The sequence below is a fragment of the Apodemus sylvaticus genome, chromosome 14 (genome assembly GCF_947179515.1).
Source record: "Apodemus sylvaticus chromosome 14, mApoSyl1.1, whole genome shotgun sequence".
In the NCBI taxonomy this organism is placed as follows: Eukaryota; Metazoa; Chordata; class Mammalia; order Rodentia; family Muridae; genus Apodemus; species Apodemus sylvaticus.
Window position 1 is genome coordinate 54,002,652 of NC_067485.1, and position 13,701 is coordinate 54,016,352.

General features: G+C 47.4%; 1 protein-coding gene across 1 annotated transcript; it reads left to right on the forward strand.

Moving 5' to 3' along the window:
- Positions 1–8,632: 8,632 nt before the first annotated feature.
- On the forward strand, positions 8,633–11,469 carry Fzd8 (frizzled class receptor 8). The gene has a single exon (XM_052157101.1). It carries the CDS (start codon positions 8,728–8,730, stop codon positions 10,783–10,785), a length of 2,058 nt encoding a protein of 685 aa, XP_052013061.1. The 5' UTR covers positions 8,633–8,727; the 3' UTR covers positions 10,786–11,469.
- The last annotated feature ends 2,232 nt before the right edge of the window (positions 11,470–13,701 follow it).

The following is a 13,701-nucleotide window of genomic DNA, read 5'->3' on the forward strand; positions in this document are numbered from 1 at the left end:
CCACTTGGGGCTCATCAGCCTTTGCTCCAACTATCATGGCTGATGCTTGCAGCCACATTTCCCTGCCATGATAGAAACCCTCCAGAACCATAAATCAAATAAACCCTTATCTTAGCCATGGTGTTTTATCTTAGCAATATAAAAATAACTAACATAAAAAAATTGGACCCTATGTCCAGGCAGGTAGCATGGACTCCTCTGGGACTGTCTGACCCATATGCTGTTTTCTCTATACCACACATAGTCTTCTTCAGTTACTTTTACTTAGCTTTTAACTAGCTTCATAGTTTTGTGTCAGCATGCAATATCAGGGGATGTCCTCATGTCATGGGCAGTAGATAGGCAGCCTAGAAAAAAACAGATGGCTATTCTGTCAAGGATACTCCGGCTGGCATCACTGAGAGTTTTAAGGCCATTTCTGTGGCCTCCCAACTGCAAAGGCAAAACCTCTCCATCCTTTCCTAGTCCTTAGTTTTGTCAAGAGCCACAGGTGCTTAATCTGAAGAACACTCTTGGCCAGTAGGCTTAGATACTCCTTTCAAAGCCATAGTCTGCCCTTTGGTTATTTTTTCAATAAGGAAAAGTAAAAAGGTACAAAACAATACATGTTAGATGTTAAGTACAAGATAATTTTTTCTTTGTGACTCTGTGTGTGTGTGTATGTGTGTGTGTGTGTGGTGTGAATATATGTATGTAGTGTAAATGTATATTTCTGTGATGTGTGAATGTGTGTGTGGTATAAATGTGTATTTGTGTGGTATATGAAAGTGTGTATGTGATGTGTGAATGTGTGTGTATATGTAATATGAATGTGTGCATATGTGGTATGTGAAGGTGTGTGTGTGTGTAGTATGAATATGTGTGTATGTGGTGGGTGAAACTGAGTGTGTGTGGTCTGTCAATGTGTTTACATTTGTGTGCAGCTGGTGCCCATGCATGCACTGTGGAGACCAGGGGCTGATGTCAAGATGTGTTCTTCCTTTCCTTTTATTTGATGAGCTAAAAATCTACTGAACTAAAAGCTCAAGATTTTGGCTAGACTAGCTAATCAATAAGTCCCTAGGATCTATCTACCTGCCTCTATCTCCAAACACTGGGGTTAGAGGCCTGTGGCAACATTAGATTTTTTTTCCAAGCATAAAATTTAGATTTTTTTTTAACTTTCAAAATGTATTGTTATAGAATTTCATATATGAATCTGGTGTGTTTTAATCAAATATGTTTCCTACTCTTTGCCCTTCAACTTGTCTGATGCTTCCATATCTCCGTAATCAGCACGTACTCTCTTTGAAACTTAGTGCTGTCAGCACATACATGGGTTGTAGAGCTGTCCACAGAAGCATGGGCAACAGACTGTTGAAGGCACATTCCTAAACAAATTTGACTCTTTCTGCTTCTTAGCAGCTAGCCAATAACTCCTTAATGATAGGTAAGATTGTATCCACCCCTGTCCAACCTGTGGTGGGATTTTGGCTGCCTTGATCTAGCATAGGCCCTGTACAAACTGTCATATCTACTATGAGTTCATGTGTGCAATGTCCCTTTCATGACCAGAAAATTTACAGCAGTTCTCTGTTACCTCTGGCCTTATGGTCTTTCTAACCACTCTTCTGAGATAATCCTCCAACCTAGCTGCACCACTGTTTGCAGTAGACAGCAGTTAACACAGAACTCATCACTGGCCAGTCATTTGTATTAAATAAACTTCAAAAAGAAAAGCATACTGGTATCAAAGTTTTCTCCAGCTTATGCCATTCTTAACCATAACTCTAAGGAAAATGCTGGAAGATTAGGGCTGCTGACCTAAAAGTTCATTGTGTGTGGGGTGGGGGGGAGAAGTGCAGAGTGAATATACATGTTATTGTATATGTGCAGACACGCATGCACATGTGTGTGCAAGACCTTAATTATGTACACATGTGTGGAGGTCAATATCGAGTATCTCCTCAATGTCTTTCCACCTTGTATTTAAGAGCGTGTCTCCCACAGAGCCTGGAATTCGTCTGTTTAGCTGATTGGTTAGTTGATGAACTTCAGGGATCCACCCACCTCTGCTCTCTGGCTGCCCCTACTTAGCTTTCATATGGGAGCTTTCAGACATGTGCTCAGGTTCTTACACTTATACAGGAGGCATTTTGCCAACTGAGACATCTCCCCACCCGTCAAAACTCATATTTTGATATAGAGATATATAGCACATTAACTTTTCCCCCTTCCTGGTCACCAGATCCCAGTGCCATGAGCCACTTATGAGACTTCTCATTTTCATTCCTCTTGCAGCTAAAACTGGCACTGTCACCAGGAGAACAGTTCCCTAAGGAGGATTGTTCTGGTTCCACAGGAAGGTTTTCCCTCTAAGGAGGTGTGCCTTCCCATATCAAGAACCTGTCCTGGCTGTTGTCACTTGAAGTTTGACAGTAAGCCGCATCAGAAGCCAACAAGCAGGACATCAGGCCTGACATCTGTGAGTGACTTAAGGAACCAATGGTGAGAGTCCTCTGTCCATGTTTACTGAAACCTGAACTGCCTTTCTCACCCAAGTCAGTTTTTATTAGGTCTGTACAGCACCTCAAATCCTCCAAACTAATGCACGGCATGTCCATAAGATGTACCTGGCCACTCTACTATCAGTGACAAAAAGAATCATGCATTGTCTCTTGAGACACATCCTAGAGTGGTTATAAAGTTACTCAGTAACAGTGTCATCCCCATTTCTAAAATGTGGATGCACCTGTAAAGTAAGCACTATGATATACATGAAAGTGAGCACTACGATGTACATGTAAAGTGAACACTACAGCTGTACATGTAAAGTGAACACTACAGCTGTACATGTAAAGTGAGCACTACGGCTATACATGTAAAGTGAGCACTACGATGTACATGAAAGTGAGCACTATGGCTGTACATGTAAAGTGAGCACTACGGCTGTACATGTAAAGTGAGCACTACGGCTGTACATGTAAAGTGAGCACTACGGCTGTACATGTAAAGTGAGCACTACGGCTGTACATGTAAAGTGAACACTACAGCTGTACATGTAAAGTGAGCACTACGGCTGTACATGAAAGTGAGCACTACGGCTGTACATGTAAAGTGAACACTACAGCTGTACATGTAAAGTGAGCACTACAGCTGTACATGTAAAGTGAGCACTACGATGTACATGAAAGTGAGCACTATGGCTGTACATGTAAAGTGAACACTACAGCTGTACATGTAAAGTGAACACTACGGCTGTACATGTAAAGTGAGCACTATGGCTATACATGTAAAGTGAGCACTATGGCTATACATGTAAAGTGAGCACTACGATGTACATGAAAGTGAGCACTATGGCTGTACATGTAAAGTGAGCACTACAGCTGTACATGTAAAGTGAGCCCTACAGCTGTACATGTAAAGTGAGCACTACAGCTGTACATGTAAAGTGAGCACTATGGCTGTACATGCAAAGTGAGCACTATGGCTGTACATGTAAAGTGAGCACTACGGCTGTACATGTAAAGTGAGCCCTACAGCTGTACATGTAAAGTGAGCACTATGGCTGTACATGCAAAGTGAGCACTATGGCTGTACATGTAAAGTGAGCACTATGGCTGTACATGTAAAGTGAGCACTACGGCTGTACATGTAAAGTGAGCACTACAGCTGTACATGTAAAGTGAACCCTACGGCTGTACATGTCCCACCCAGAAACTGACACATTCTTCACCTGAACCTTGTCACAGCAGACACTCTGAGAGCAATTCCTCTTACAGGGCTCTCTAGAGGTGGAGAAAAAAAGAGGGCAAGAAGTCTTAGGTGAGTTTGTGAATGTGGAAAAAATTTTAAAAAAAAGTAAAAGCAATCCTTATAATATTGTCCAGCTTCCTATTACAGTATCAACCAGCTTCAGAAAGAGGAAACATTTACTTTGACTAGAGTCAGAGATTCCAGTCCATAACTGGGTGGTTCCGATGATTGGGCCTATAAGGCAAGGAGCATGGAGTGTGTGCTAGAAAAGAGCACCTCACGGTGCTACAAAAAAAGAGAAAAGAGAGAGTGAGGGATAAGACACTGGGTTCTCAACATCTTCTTCAAGACCACACCTCCCCAAAGACCTAACTTGCTTTACCAGGCCCAATCTCCTAAAACTTCCCGTGTCTACCAATAATAACATGGTAGTGTCCAAATTTTTAATGTGCGGGTTTTGGGGCACACTGGGGACCAGCAAGGCTCCTGTTGGTTTAACCGTAGATTGAGGTAAAACCAGCTCATCCCAACTGTGCCTCTATTTATGGAGGAGTGAAGATAGCGTCCTTAGCAGGACATAATTTAAACACACCACGCTATCTCCCTATTTATACGCTCTAGCAAAATAACGTTTGATCACTTTTTCCGAAGGAAAGTCAGTTTTCAAAAGAAACAATTGGTGTCAACATAGCTGTGAAATTTCATTAGCTATAATATAGTTTAGCATGTACTCTTTGGAATGTATTATTTTATTCGTATATTTTAGGCCCTCTCTTATGTCAAGATTTGCTTGTGTTTTGTTTTATTTTTCAAGACTCATGTGCCCAAGCCTGGCCTCCGACTTGCTGTGTAGTTAAGGATGATCTTGAATGCCTGACACCCTGAGTCCTCCTCACCACGCTAAAATTACACGAGTGAACACAGCAAGTAGCATTCAGTGGCCAGCGTAATGCAGAGCGCATGCATGCTCGCTCCTGTGATATACAGCCATCCCTCGGTTTCATGGCATTGGGTGTTAAACCCCGCATGTGGAGGATGTGAGGCAGACGCTCCACCATGAAGCAACATCCTCATAGCATTTTTCCAGAAATGCTTATGTCAATGCGAAACTCTTGGGAATCTCAAGTGTATTCCATGTTTTCCAAGCCTTGCTTCTCCAGATGCAAGCGTGTGCCTTTTGCTTCCGCTGTCATTGGGATACAGAATGTACCACAAACAGGCATGCTTAAAAGGCTTCAGTGCAGTGGGAACACATGGTGAAAGGGAATTGTGGAGGAGGCCCCTTCTTTGCTGTCATTTGAGGCTTTGCCACATACTCCCTACAGTGTTATGTGGATTTACCATAAAACCATAGGACAAGAGAACCCTTTCCTTTGTAAATGGGTTGTCTACGGTGTCCATATACATTTTGCTTTGTTTTGAAGCGCTGAAAATTGACTCCAGGAATTTAGGGACTTGTCCCTAAACTACAAACACAGCAATAGTGACAGAAAGCAAATGTTTTGTTACTATGCTGGAGGACAAGTAACTTTAACTTTCTATCTCGCTCCTAAAACTATTTCATACACCTAAAAGCTAGCTTGTTTACTTATAAAAAAAGAAAAAAGAAGAAAGAAGAAAGAAAAAAACAAAGAAAGAAAATCAGTTTTCTTATACTTACTGTGTGTAACGATTTCGGTTTCTTATACTCCTACTGAAATAATAAGTAGCCCTTTAATAGTAGTATTAAATTCGATGGTTGAATTTTCTCAAAAGTAAGTTTCAGTTAATTTTACATGTGGCTTGATGTCTCAAATCAGTCATCTCCAAATACCCCATGGTTCTGGAAAGTCTGAACTTCTGTCAGCTTATTATTTCATGTGAATTTAATATTCTTACCCAAACTTTCCACATTCCACGTCCTCAAGATTCATTTTGTCTCTAAAAATTTTTAATGTCAATTAAAAGCCAAAATCAACCAATTTCAGCCTCAGTTTTCAAATGTCAGTTTGCTTAACCTAACTTCAATTTATAAATTGTAATTCTAAACTTTAATATCTGACATTTCCTTCTGAAGAAAAACAGTAGAAACTTTGCCATTAGTGTAGCTTTGGGAAAGCTGGCTCCTCCCACCTGCGGTTTGGGGGAGGATGGGGGTGGAAGGCGTCTGGCTTCCCGCGCCTGCGCCCAAGTACCCTAGGGTCAGGGTAGGGCCTGCACCGCCCTGTAAGGTGGGGGGGACAGCCCTGTGTGTACTCAGGAAAGACAGAGATAGGGTAACTTTACACGTTCAAACTCACACTTCGGAACTCGGATGGAGGGAAGAATCGTCTGAAAAGCAAACAAAGTAAAGACCAACTTGGCTTTTTCTCCTGGCCAGTTTTCTGCTGAATCAGCTAACTTCACGGAAGCATTGAATTCCGGAGTCTAAAGAGTTTTATTTTAGTTCTCGTTTCCAAGAGTAAGAAGTATTGCTTTCACTATAAGACTGCTAAGTAGATTTCAACTTTAAAATGGTAAATAAACAAAAAAATAAATAAAAAATAAAAAAGATGGTGGGTGTATCTATTAATCCAGCAGACTTGAATGGAAGGGCAGGGCGGGGGGGGGGGGGGGAGGGGACTGAAGGGGCGGTGTCCTGTGGGTCTACAGAAGGCACTATTCCTAGGAGGCTGTTGCACTGAACTGCAGAGAACAGGAGAAAGACAGATTGTTATAACTCACGACACACCAAGGTTGCTAATTTTATTTTGCCACAAGGTTGTTTTAATGAAGGTAACTGCTAGCTTGCACACCACCACCACCACCACCACCACCACCACCACCACCACTCCACTGCCAAAGTCCTGCACAGCCTAGAATGGACCTGCAGTCCCCTCTTTCTCTACTCCCTGCCCAACTTTTGTTCTCCAGTTCTGACAAAGAGCAAATATCTTGAAACAAAAAGAAAGGGTGGAAGGGGGAAAGGGCGGAGAAGGAGAAGGAGGAAGGGCTCCGAGTGGGGGTGAGGAGGGAGGAGGGAGAAAGGGAAAGGAGGGTGCGAGAGAAGGAGAGAGGAGGGAGGGAGAGAAGGAGCGAGGGATTGAGAGGGAGGGGGCAGTAAGGGGGGAGGCTGGCCGCTGGAGTGCCTGCCACCCTCTTAGCTATCTGAAATGCTTATTCCTGAGATTACAGTAATTACAGCCGCAGCATGAGTTCCATACAAGCGCTAAATGAAACAGCACATCAATTAAAAAAATAAACACTCCATTCCAGGAGAAAGACAACCCCCTGGGACGCCCTAACAAGCGTAAATGAACCTGCCAGGCCCTGGCCCCTCACACCCTCCTCCCTACTTAAGGTGGACGCTGAAAGGGCCGGCAGCTGCTGGCCGCTCCTCCGGTCCTGGGTGTTGAGTACAACACGCAGTCCTGCCTCTCACAGCAGAAAAGGAGGCACAGACAAAATCACAAGTTAAGTTTTTATGTAGATGAGTTATGTATGTCTTAAAAGTAACACGTGGATAGGGAATGCAGTGGTAATTGTCAGTGTGTCTTATTGGTAAACTTATGCTTATGTCTGAAAGGGAAAACAGATCTACCTGTTTCATATATTTATCCATCCAAAAATCAACCTCCCCAATGTCATCTGGTTTGATCACTCCCATTTTCTAGGTAAGGAACTGAAGTGCCACAGGTCACGCAGCAATGGATACTTCTGTATCGCACTCCTAGCACACAGTAAGAGCTCCCAAGCAGTCTTGGCCAAACCTGCTCGGTCATCTAGCCGCAACAGAAGTCTCACTACATCACCAAATCGCCAAGTCTGAAAAAGCCCTCGTTATGAGAAAACTACAAGGAAATCTCTCCCTGAATTCCCCTAGCTCTGGATCTGAAGCAGCCGGAACGAGCAGGTATTGTCTATGGAGCAATTGAGAGCGATTCAGAGAGCTCTGGAAGGTGCACTCACTACAAAAACACTGTCCTAGATCCCAGGAGAAATGCGACCGAGATCTCTGAAGCGCTAAGCTCTCTGGGTCCCCAAAGTCTGGGCAAATGCTCAATCCGTGCGGTCAACCCCATAGTGACCAAAAACAAACTCTCCATCCGCCCAAAGCTAAGAAAGCCGTCCCAAAACTACGGACTTCCTTAAGGAAGGCTGAGCCTTGAGAACGCAGAAACCCCGCCCTGTTGCGCAGGGATTGGTGAACCCAGAAGAGGGAGGAGACCAAGTTCAGGCTGTATAAATATTCATGAGCCGGCCGGAGGCGCTAGCTGACTAAAGCCGGGAAGTTGGGCGAAGGGCGCAGCTCCTGCGGAGGAGGCGGAGGCTGGAACCACAGGGCTCAGGTGTCTTCTCGGTCTTTTGCTCTGGATTTGTTGGTCGTTCTAGCAAGAAAGCACGTCCTGCACCCCGCCCGACTGTGGCCAGAACGGCGGCGCGGACTTTTGGTGGCGGCAGCTGCAAGAGGACCGACCGCAGGAGTGAGAAGGCAGCGGCCTGAGCAGCGGAGGGCCCGGAACTCTGGCAGTGGCGGCGCGGCCTGGAACGGACAGGAACCCTCAGGGCCCGAAGAGGGGCCGCTAGGTCTGACCCGAGAGTCTAGAGGCCAGACACAGCCATCTTGACTGAGGCCAGAAAGGAAACTTAAGGCGCGTCGCCCGCTGAGCTTTCGCTGCTGGGAGCCACAAGAAGTGTCTGAGCGCGCAGAGGGACCTACAGGAGCTCGGGAGGATGAGCCCGGGGACCACCACTCCGCTCCGGGAGGGCTGAGTGCGACTCGGAGGGCGCGGGACAGACCCTTCGGAATTGTGGCGCGTCTGCGGTCACCCCAGGGGAGGCGTGGGGGAGGGCCGGACGAGTCCTGCCTGGGTTTCCGACCCTGCTGCCTGAAAAGGAGATAGATTGTTGGCATTCTCCTTTCCGCAGAGAAAAGTGGGACAAGACCTGATCTCCCTTTTCTCAGATTCCTCTCTGTAGAGCCCTTCTGCGCGCCACCCGGAGTAGGAGGACGTGGGGGTCCCGGAGCGCAGCATGGAGTGGGGTTACCTGTTGGAAGTGACCTCGCTGCTAGCCGCCTTGGCGGTGCTACAGCGCTCTAGCGGCGCTGCGGCGGCTTCGGCCAAGGAGCTGGCGTGCCAAGAGATCACGGTGCCGCTGTGCAAAGGCATCGGTTACAACTACACCTACATGCCCAACCAGTTCAACCACGACACGCAAGATGAGGCGGGCCTAGAGGTGCACCAGTTCTGGCCGCTGGTGGAGATCCAGTGCTCCCCCGACCTCAAGTTCTTTCTGTGCAGCATGTACACGCCCATCTGCCTGGAGGACTACAAGAAGCCTCTGCCGCCTTGTCGCTCTGTGTGTGAACGCGCCAAGGCCGGCTGCGCGCCGCTCATGCGCCAGTACGGCTTTGCCTGGCCTGACCGCATGCGCTGCGATCGGCTGCCGGAGCAGGGCAACCCGGACACTCTGTGCATGGACTACAACCGCACCGACCTCACCACGGCCGCGCCCAGCCCACCGCGCCGCCTGCCTCCGCCGCCTCCGCCCGGCGAGCAGCCGCCCTCCGGCAGCGGTCACAGCCGCCCGCCAGGGGCCAGGCCCCCACATCGTGGCGGCAGCAGTAGGGGCAGCGGGGACGCGGTGGCTGCGCCCCCCTCGCGCGGCGGGAAGGCGAGGCCCCCTGGTGGCGGCTCTGCCCCTTGCGAGCCGGGGTGCCAGTGCCGCGCGCCCATGGTGAGTGTGTCCAGCGAACGCCACCCGCTCTACAACCGCGTCAAGACCGGACAGATCGCCAACTGTGCGTTGCCCTGCCACAACCCATTCTTTAGCCAGGATGAGCGCGCCTTCACCGTCTTCTGGATCGGCCTGTGGTCGGTGCTCTGCTTCGTCTCCACCTTCGCCACTGTCTCTACCTTCCTCATCGATATGGAGCGTTTTAAGTACCCGGAACGGCCCATCATATTCCTCTCCGCCTGCTACCTCTTCGTGTCTGTCGGGTACCTGGTGCGCCTGGTGGCAGGACATGAGAAAGTGGCCTGCAGCGGCGGCGCGCCGGGGGCGGGCGGAGCTGGGGGTGCGGGCGGCGCGGCGGCGGCCGGCGCGGGGGCGGCTGGCGCGGGGGCGAGCAGCCCGGGCGCGCGCGGCGAGTACGAGGAGCTGGGCGCCGTGGAACAGCACGTGCGCTATGAGACCACTGGCCCCGCGCTGTGCACGGTGGTCTTCCTCCTTGTCTACTTTTTTGGCATGGCCAGCTCCATCTGGTGGGTAATCCTGTCGCTCACGTGGTTCTTGGCGGCTGGCATGAAGTGGGGCAACGAGGCCATAGCAGGCTACTCGCAGTACTTCCACCTGGCCGCGTGGCTCGTGCCCAGCGTCAAGTCCATCGCGGTGCTGGCGCTCAGCTCCGTGGACGGCGACCCGGTGGCAGGCATCTGCTACGTGGGCAACCAGAGCCTTGACAACCTACGCGGCTTTGTGTTAGCGCCATTGGTCATCTACCTCTTCATTGGAACTATGTTCCTGTTAGCTGGCTTCGTGTCGCTGTTCCGAATCCGCTCAGTCATCAAGCAGCAAGGAGGCCCAACTAAGACACACAAGCTAGAAAAGCTCATGATCCGCTTGGGCCTCTTCACTGTGCTCTACACGGTGCCCGCTGCCGTCGTTGTCGCCTGCCTTTTCTATGAGCAGCACAACCGACCGCGCTGGGAGGCCACGCACAACTGCCCATGCCTTCGGGACCTACAACCAGACCAGGCTCGCAGGCCCGATTACGCGGTCTTCATGCTCAAGTACTTCATGTGCCTAGTGGTGGGCATCACCTCGGGTGTGTGGGTCTGGTCTGGCAAGACTCTGGAATCCTGGCGCGCGTTGTGCACTCGCTGCTGCTGGGCCAGCAAGGGCGCTGCAGTAGGCGCGGGAGCTGGAGGCAGCGGCACTGGAGGCGGTGGTCCCGGCCCTGGCGGGGGTGGGGGACATGGTGGAGGCGGGGGATCCCTCTACAGCGACGTCAGCACCGGCCTGACGTGGCGGTCTGGCACGGCCAGCTCTGTATCTTACCCTAAGCAAATGCCATTGTCCCAGGTCTGAACCCTGAACGGATGCCCAGACGGGGCGGAGAGGGTGGGGGGTGGAGAACCCGAGGGCTGCGAAGGGACCCCAGACCGGCCTGGGTTCCCACCCCTTCACCGTGTTGACTGCTATTAGCATGATAATGAACTCTTAATGGTATCCATTAGCCGCAGGGACTTAAATGACTCCCTTAGAACAAAGTACCTGGCATTGAAGCCTCCCAGACCTAGCCCCTCCTCTCTGATGCCCCAGCGCCTACCCCAGACAATGGTTTCACTGGGTTAGGATAGTTGGAACCCTCCTGGTTGCCCTGGATGAGTCTTGAGGTAATAACACTACAGACTTCACCCAAGGGACTGCTTCACCATCAACTTCATCAGCATAAATTCAACCCCTCACACACCCTAGAGGAGGGACAACAGCTACCTTGTGGGACTGCACAGTTTGGGTATCCTTAATGACCAGGCAGATGCCTTAAATAAACAAGAAATGTCTTAATTATACACCCCAAGTAAATACGGGTTTCTTACATTAAAGGATGTATTTATATAATTATTTGTTAGGTTGTAAAAAAAAAGTGTAAAATATGTATATATCCAAAGATATACAATGTGTACATTATCTGTAAAAAGTTTAGAGGCTACCCTGTAAGAACAAATATAAGTATTCTATTTTGTCAATAAAATGACTTTTGATAAATGATTTAAGTACCACCCTGTTCCCCATCTCTTCTGAACTGTTCCCCTTGTGCTTGCTGAGGACATGTGAGGAAATGTACATTTTCTGGCTCGCCATTTTGTACTGACTTTAGGCATGGAGACAATTACCTGTTAACCTCTAACTCTTAAACTGTTAGCAAAGTAAATGTCATTGTTGAATTGAAATCAAAATCGCGTGTTTGCACTTGCCCCCCCCCCCCAATGGTGCTTTTCCTGATCTCCCCTTGCTGACCTGTGGGTTACAGCTCTTCATGGTGTGTGTGTGGATGGACAGTTTGCAAAGGTGACCATTCCACTTGGCCTTTTTATTTGGCCGGTTATAATGCCACTTAAATTGAAACAGCAGCCCCTATGTGAGTATCTTCAGTCTGTGATTTTGAAAGCACCCGCCTTTTACAGACCTGGCCACACTCAGAAATGTGGAGGTTAGTATTTGAGGCCACAGGTCACCTCTATACTGTAAGTCACTTGACAATCTGGTGTAGCAGAGCAGGTGCTTGCTAACAGATTAGATGAATGGGTTAACTTCTTAATAGCATTCCCTGCTTGTGTATTCCAAGTGTGCTGCTTTTCCTGGAGAAAAAAGCTATTGTTCCTCTGTCAAGACTAAGCTAATTTATTTGAACAGAAGGCTGTTGAATCAGCAGAAGAATGTGCTGGCAATTGTTGAACTTTTTACCTGTCTGCCCAGTGGTTCTGCACATCATTCCTTTAAGAGGAGCTAAATGAATAGGGTTAATCTGTAGGGAACTTGGTCTTTTGAGTTTGGAAAACTTTGATCTTTTCTCCTCTGTGAATGTGCTGTATAGCCTGAAGTTTCTTTCCCTGCTGCCTGGCTCCTCTCCGTGCAGACCAATTGGCCACTGTGGAGCCTTAACGCTCTCCCATTAAAGGGATGTGGGACTTTTACTTTAAAAAGAAGAGGCAGCGAGGGAGAGGAAGACTTGTAACAGTGAAGACCAGAGGCGCAAGTTCGCTCAGCCTTTTCAACAGCTTTCCAGGGCTTTGTTAGCCAGCCTGCAGGCAGCTAGGCCTGGGCTGTGCATTATAGAAAAGGCTCTGAATGCCCCACAGGTGGTCTCTGCACTTAATCCCCCAATTTAAAGCGGTTTCCTTTGCTGGACAATTGCATTACAAAACTCCCTTCTTTTACACTCCTAATTGAAGCAATGAACTATTATAAACTACAAGTTTTTCTTTAAAAAAAAAAAATCCTCACTGCCTAAATTCTATTGACTAAATGTTGGCAAATTTTCTGAACTGGACCTTTTAAACCACTTGTAGGAAATGCTTCTTCAGCAGATATTTTTCAGATATTTTTATTCCTTGGGCTTTTTAATTTCTGGAAGATTAGCAATAATTTAAAAGTAATTGGCAAGGTTGTATATTCATACTGAAAAGAGAGCCCCAGGTCCCTTATTAACCTGTCAATCAAAATAAGAAACTGGCAGCTACCCTGCTAATAACTGGAGTCCAGCATTGTGGATGGGGAGGTACCCTGGGTGCCCTTCTTAGATGTTTGTTTCTCTTTGGTTTTCCTTTAGTGACAAAATTCTGAATTAATAAGACGAAAGCTACTTATTTTATAGATCTTCATGAAGAGGCATGTTTCAAATTTTTTCTATTCACTTTCAGAGTCACTGTGTTAACTAAAATTTTAAAATTAGATATATAATGTGAATATATGCTTTAGTTGTCATGCCCATTTTACCTTCAAAAATTGGGCACCTTGCCAGCAGTTTTATTCATTAAATAATTACTGGCTTGTGACCTAGGTACACACATGCACCTAACCCACACTCTGAGTGGGATGCTGAGTGCGTATAAACTGGCCATGAACTCTGTGGATTCAGTAATAAGGTCAAAGTTAGAGGCAGAGCTTTATTACACCTGTGGCAAAGAGCTAAAAGTTGCTTTTCTATGACATTTCTGGTAGCAATTTTTAACTATAACTTTGGGGAATTATTATTTTGAAGCTTTTACATCATTAGTATTCTGTGCATCCTTGTAAAATGTCCTATTTGATAACTTTTACAAGATGGCTGCAATAGCATACAGCCAAACAAACTTAAGAATCAAGAAAGCACTCTTTCCACTCTGAAGACTTGCAGTGAAAAGCTGCCCACTGCTGTAATCAACAGAGACTCACCGGTTCAAGGCTGACACTGAACCACAATGCTCTTAGCTTTAGAGCCTGAAATGTAAATCAAAAATT

Bases quoted from the DNA above. Each gene is read 5' to 3' on its own strand.
- Fzd8 (XM_052157101.1), top strand. From the start codon at position 8,728: ATGGAGTGGGGTTACCTGTTGGAAGTGACCTCGCTGCTAGCCGCCTTG.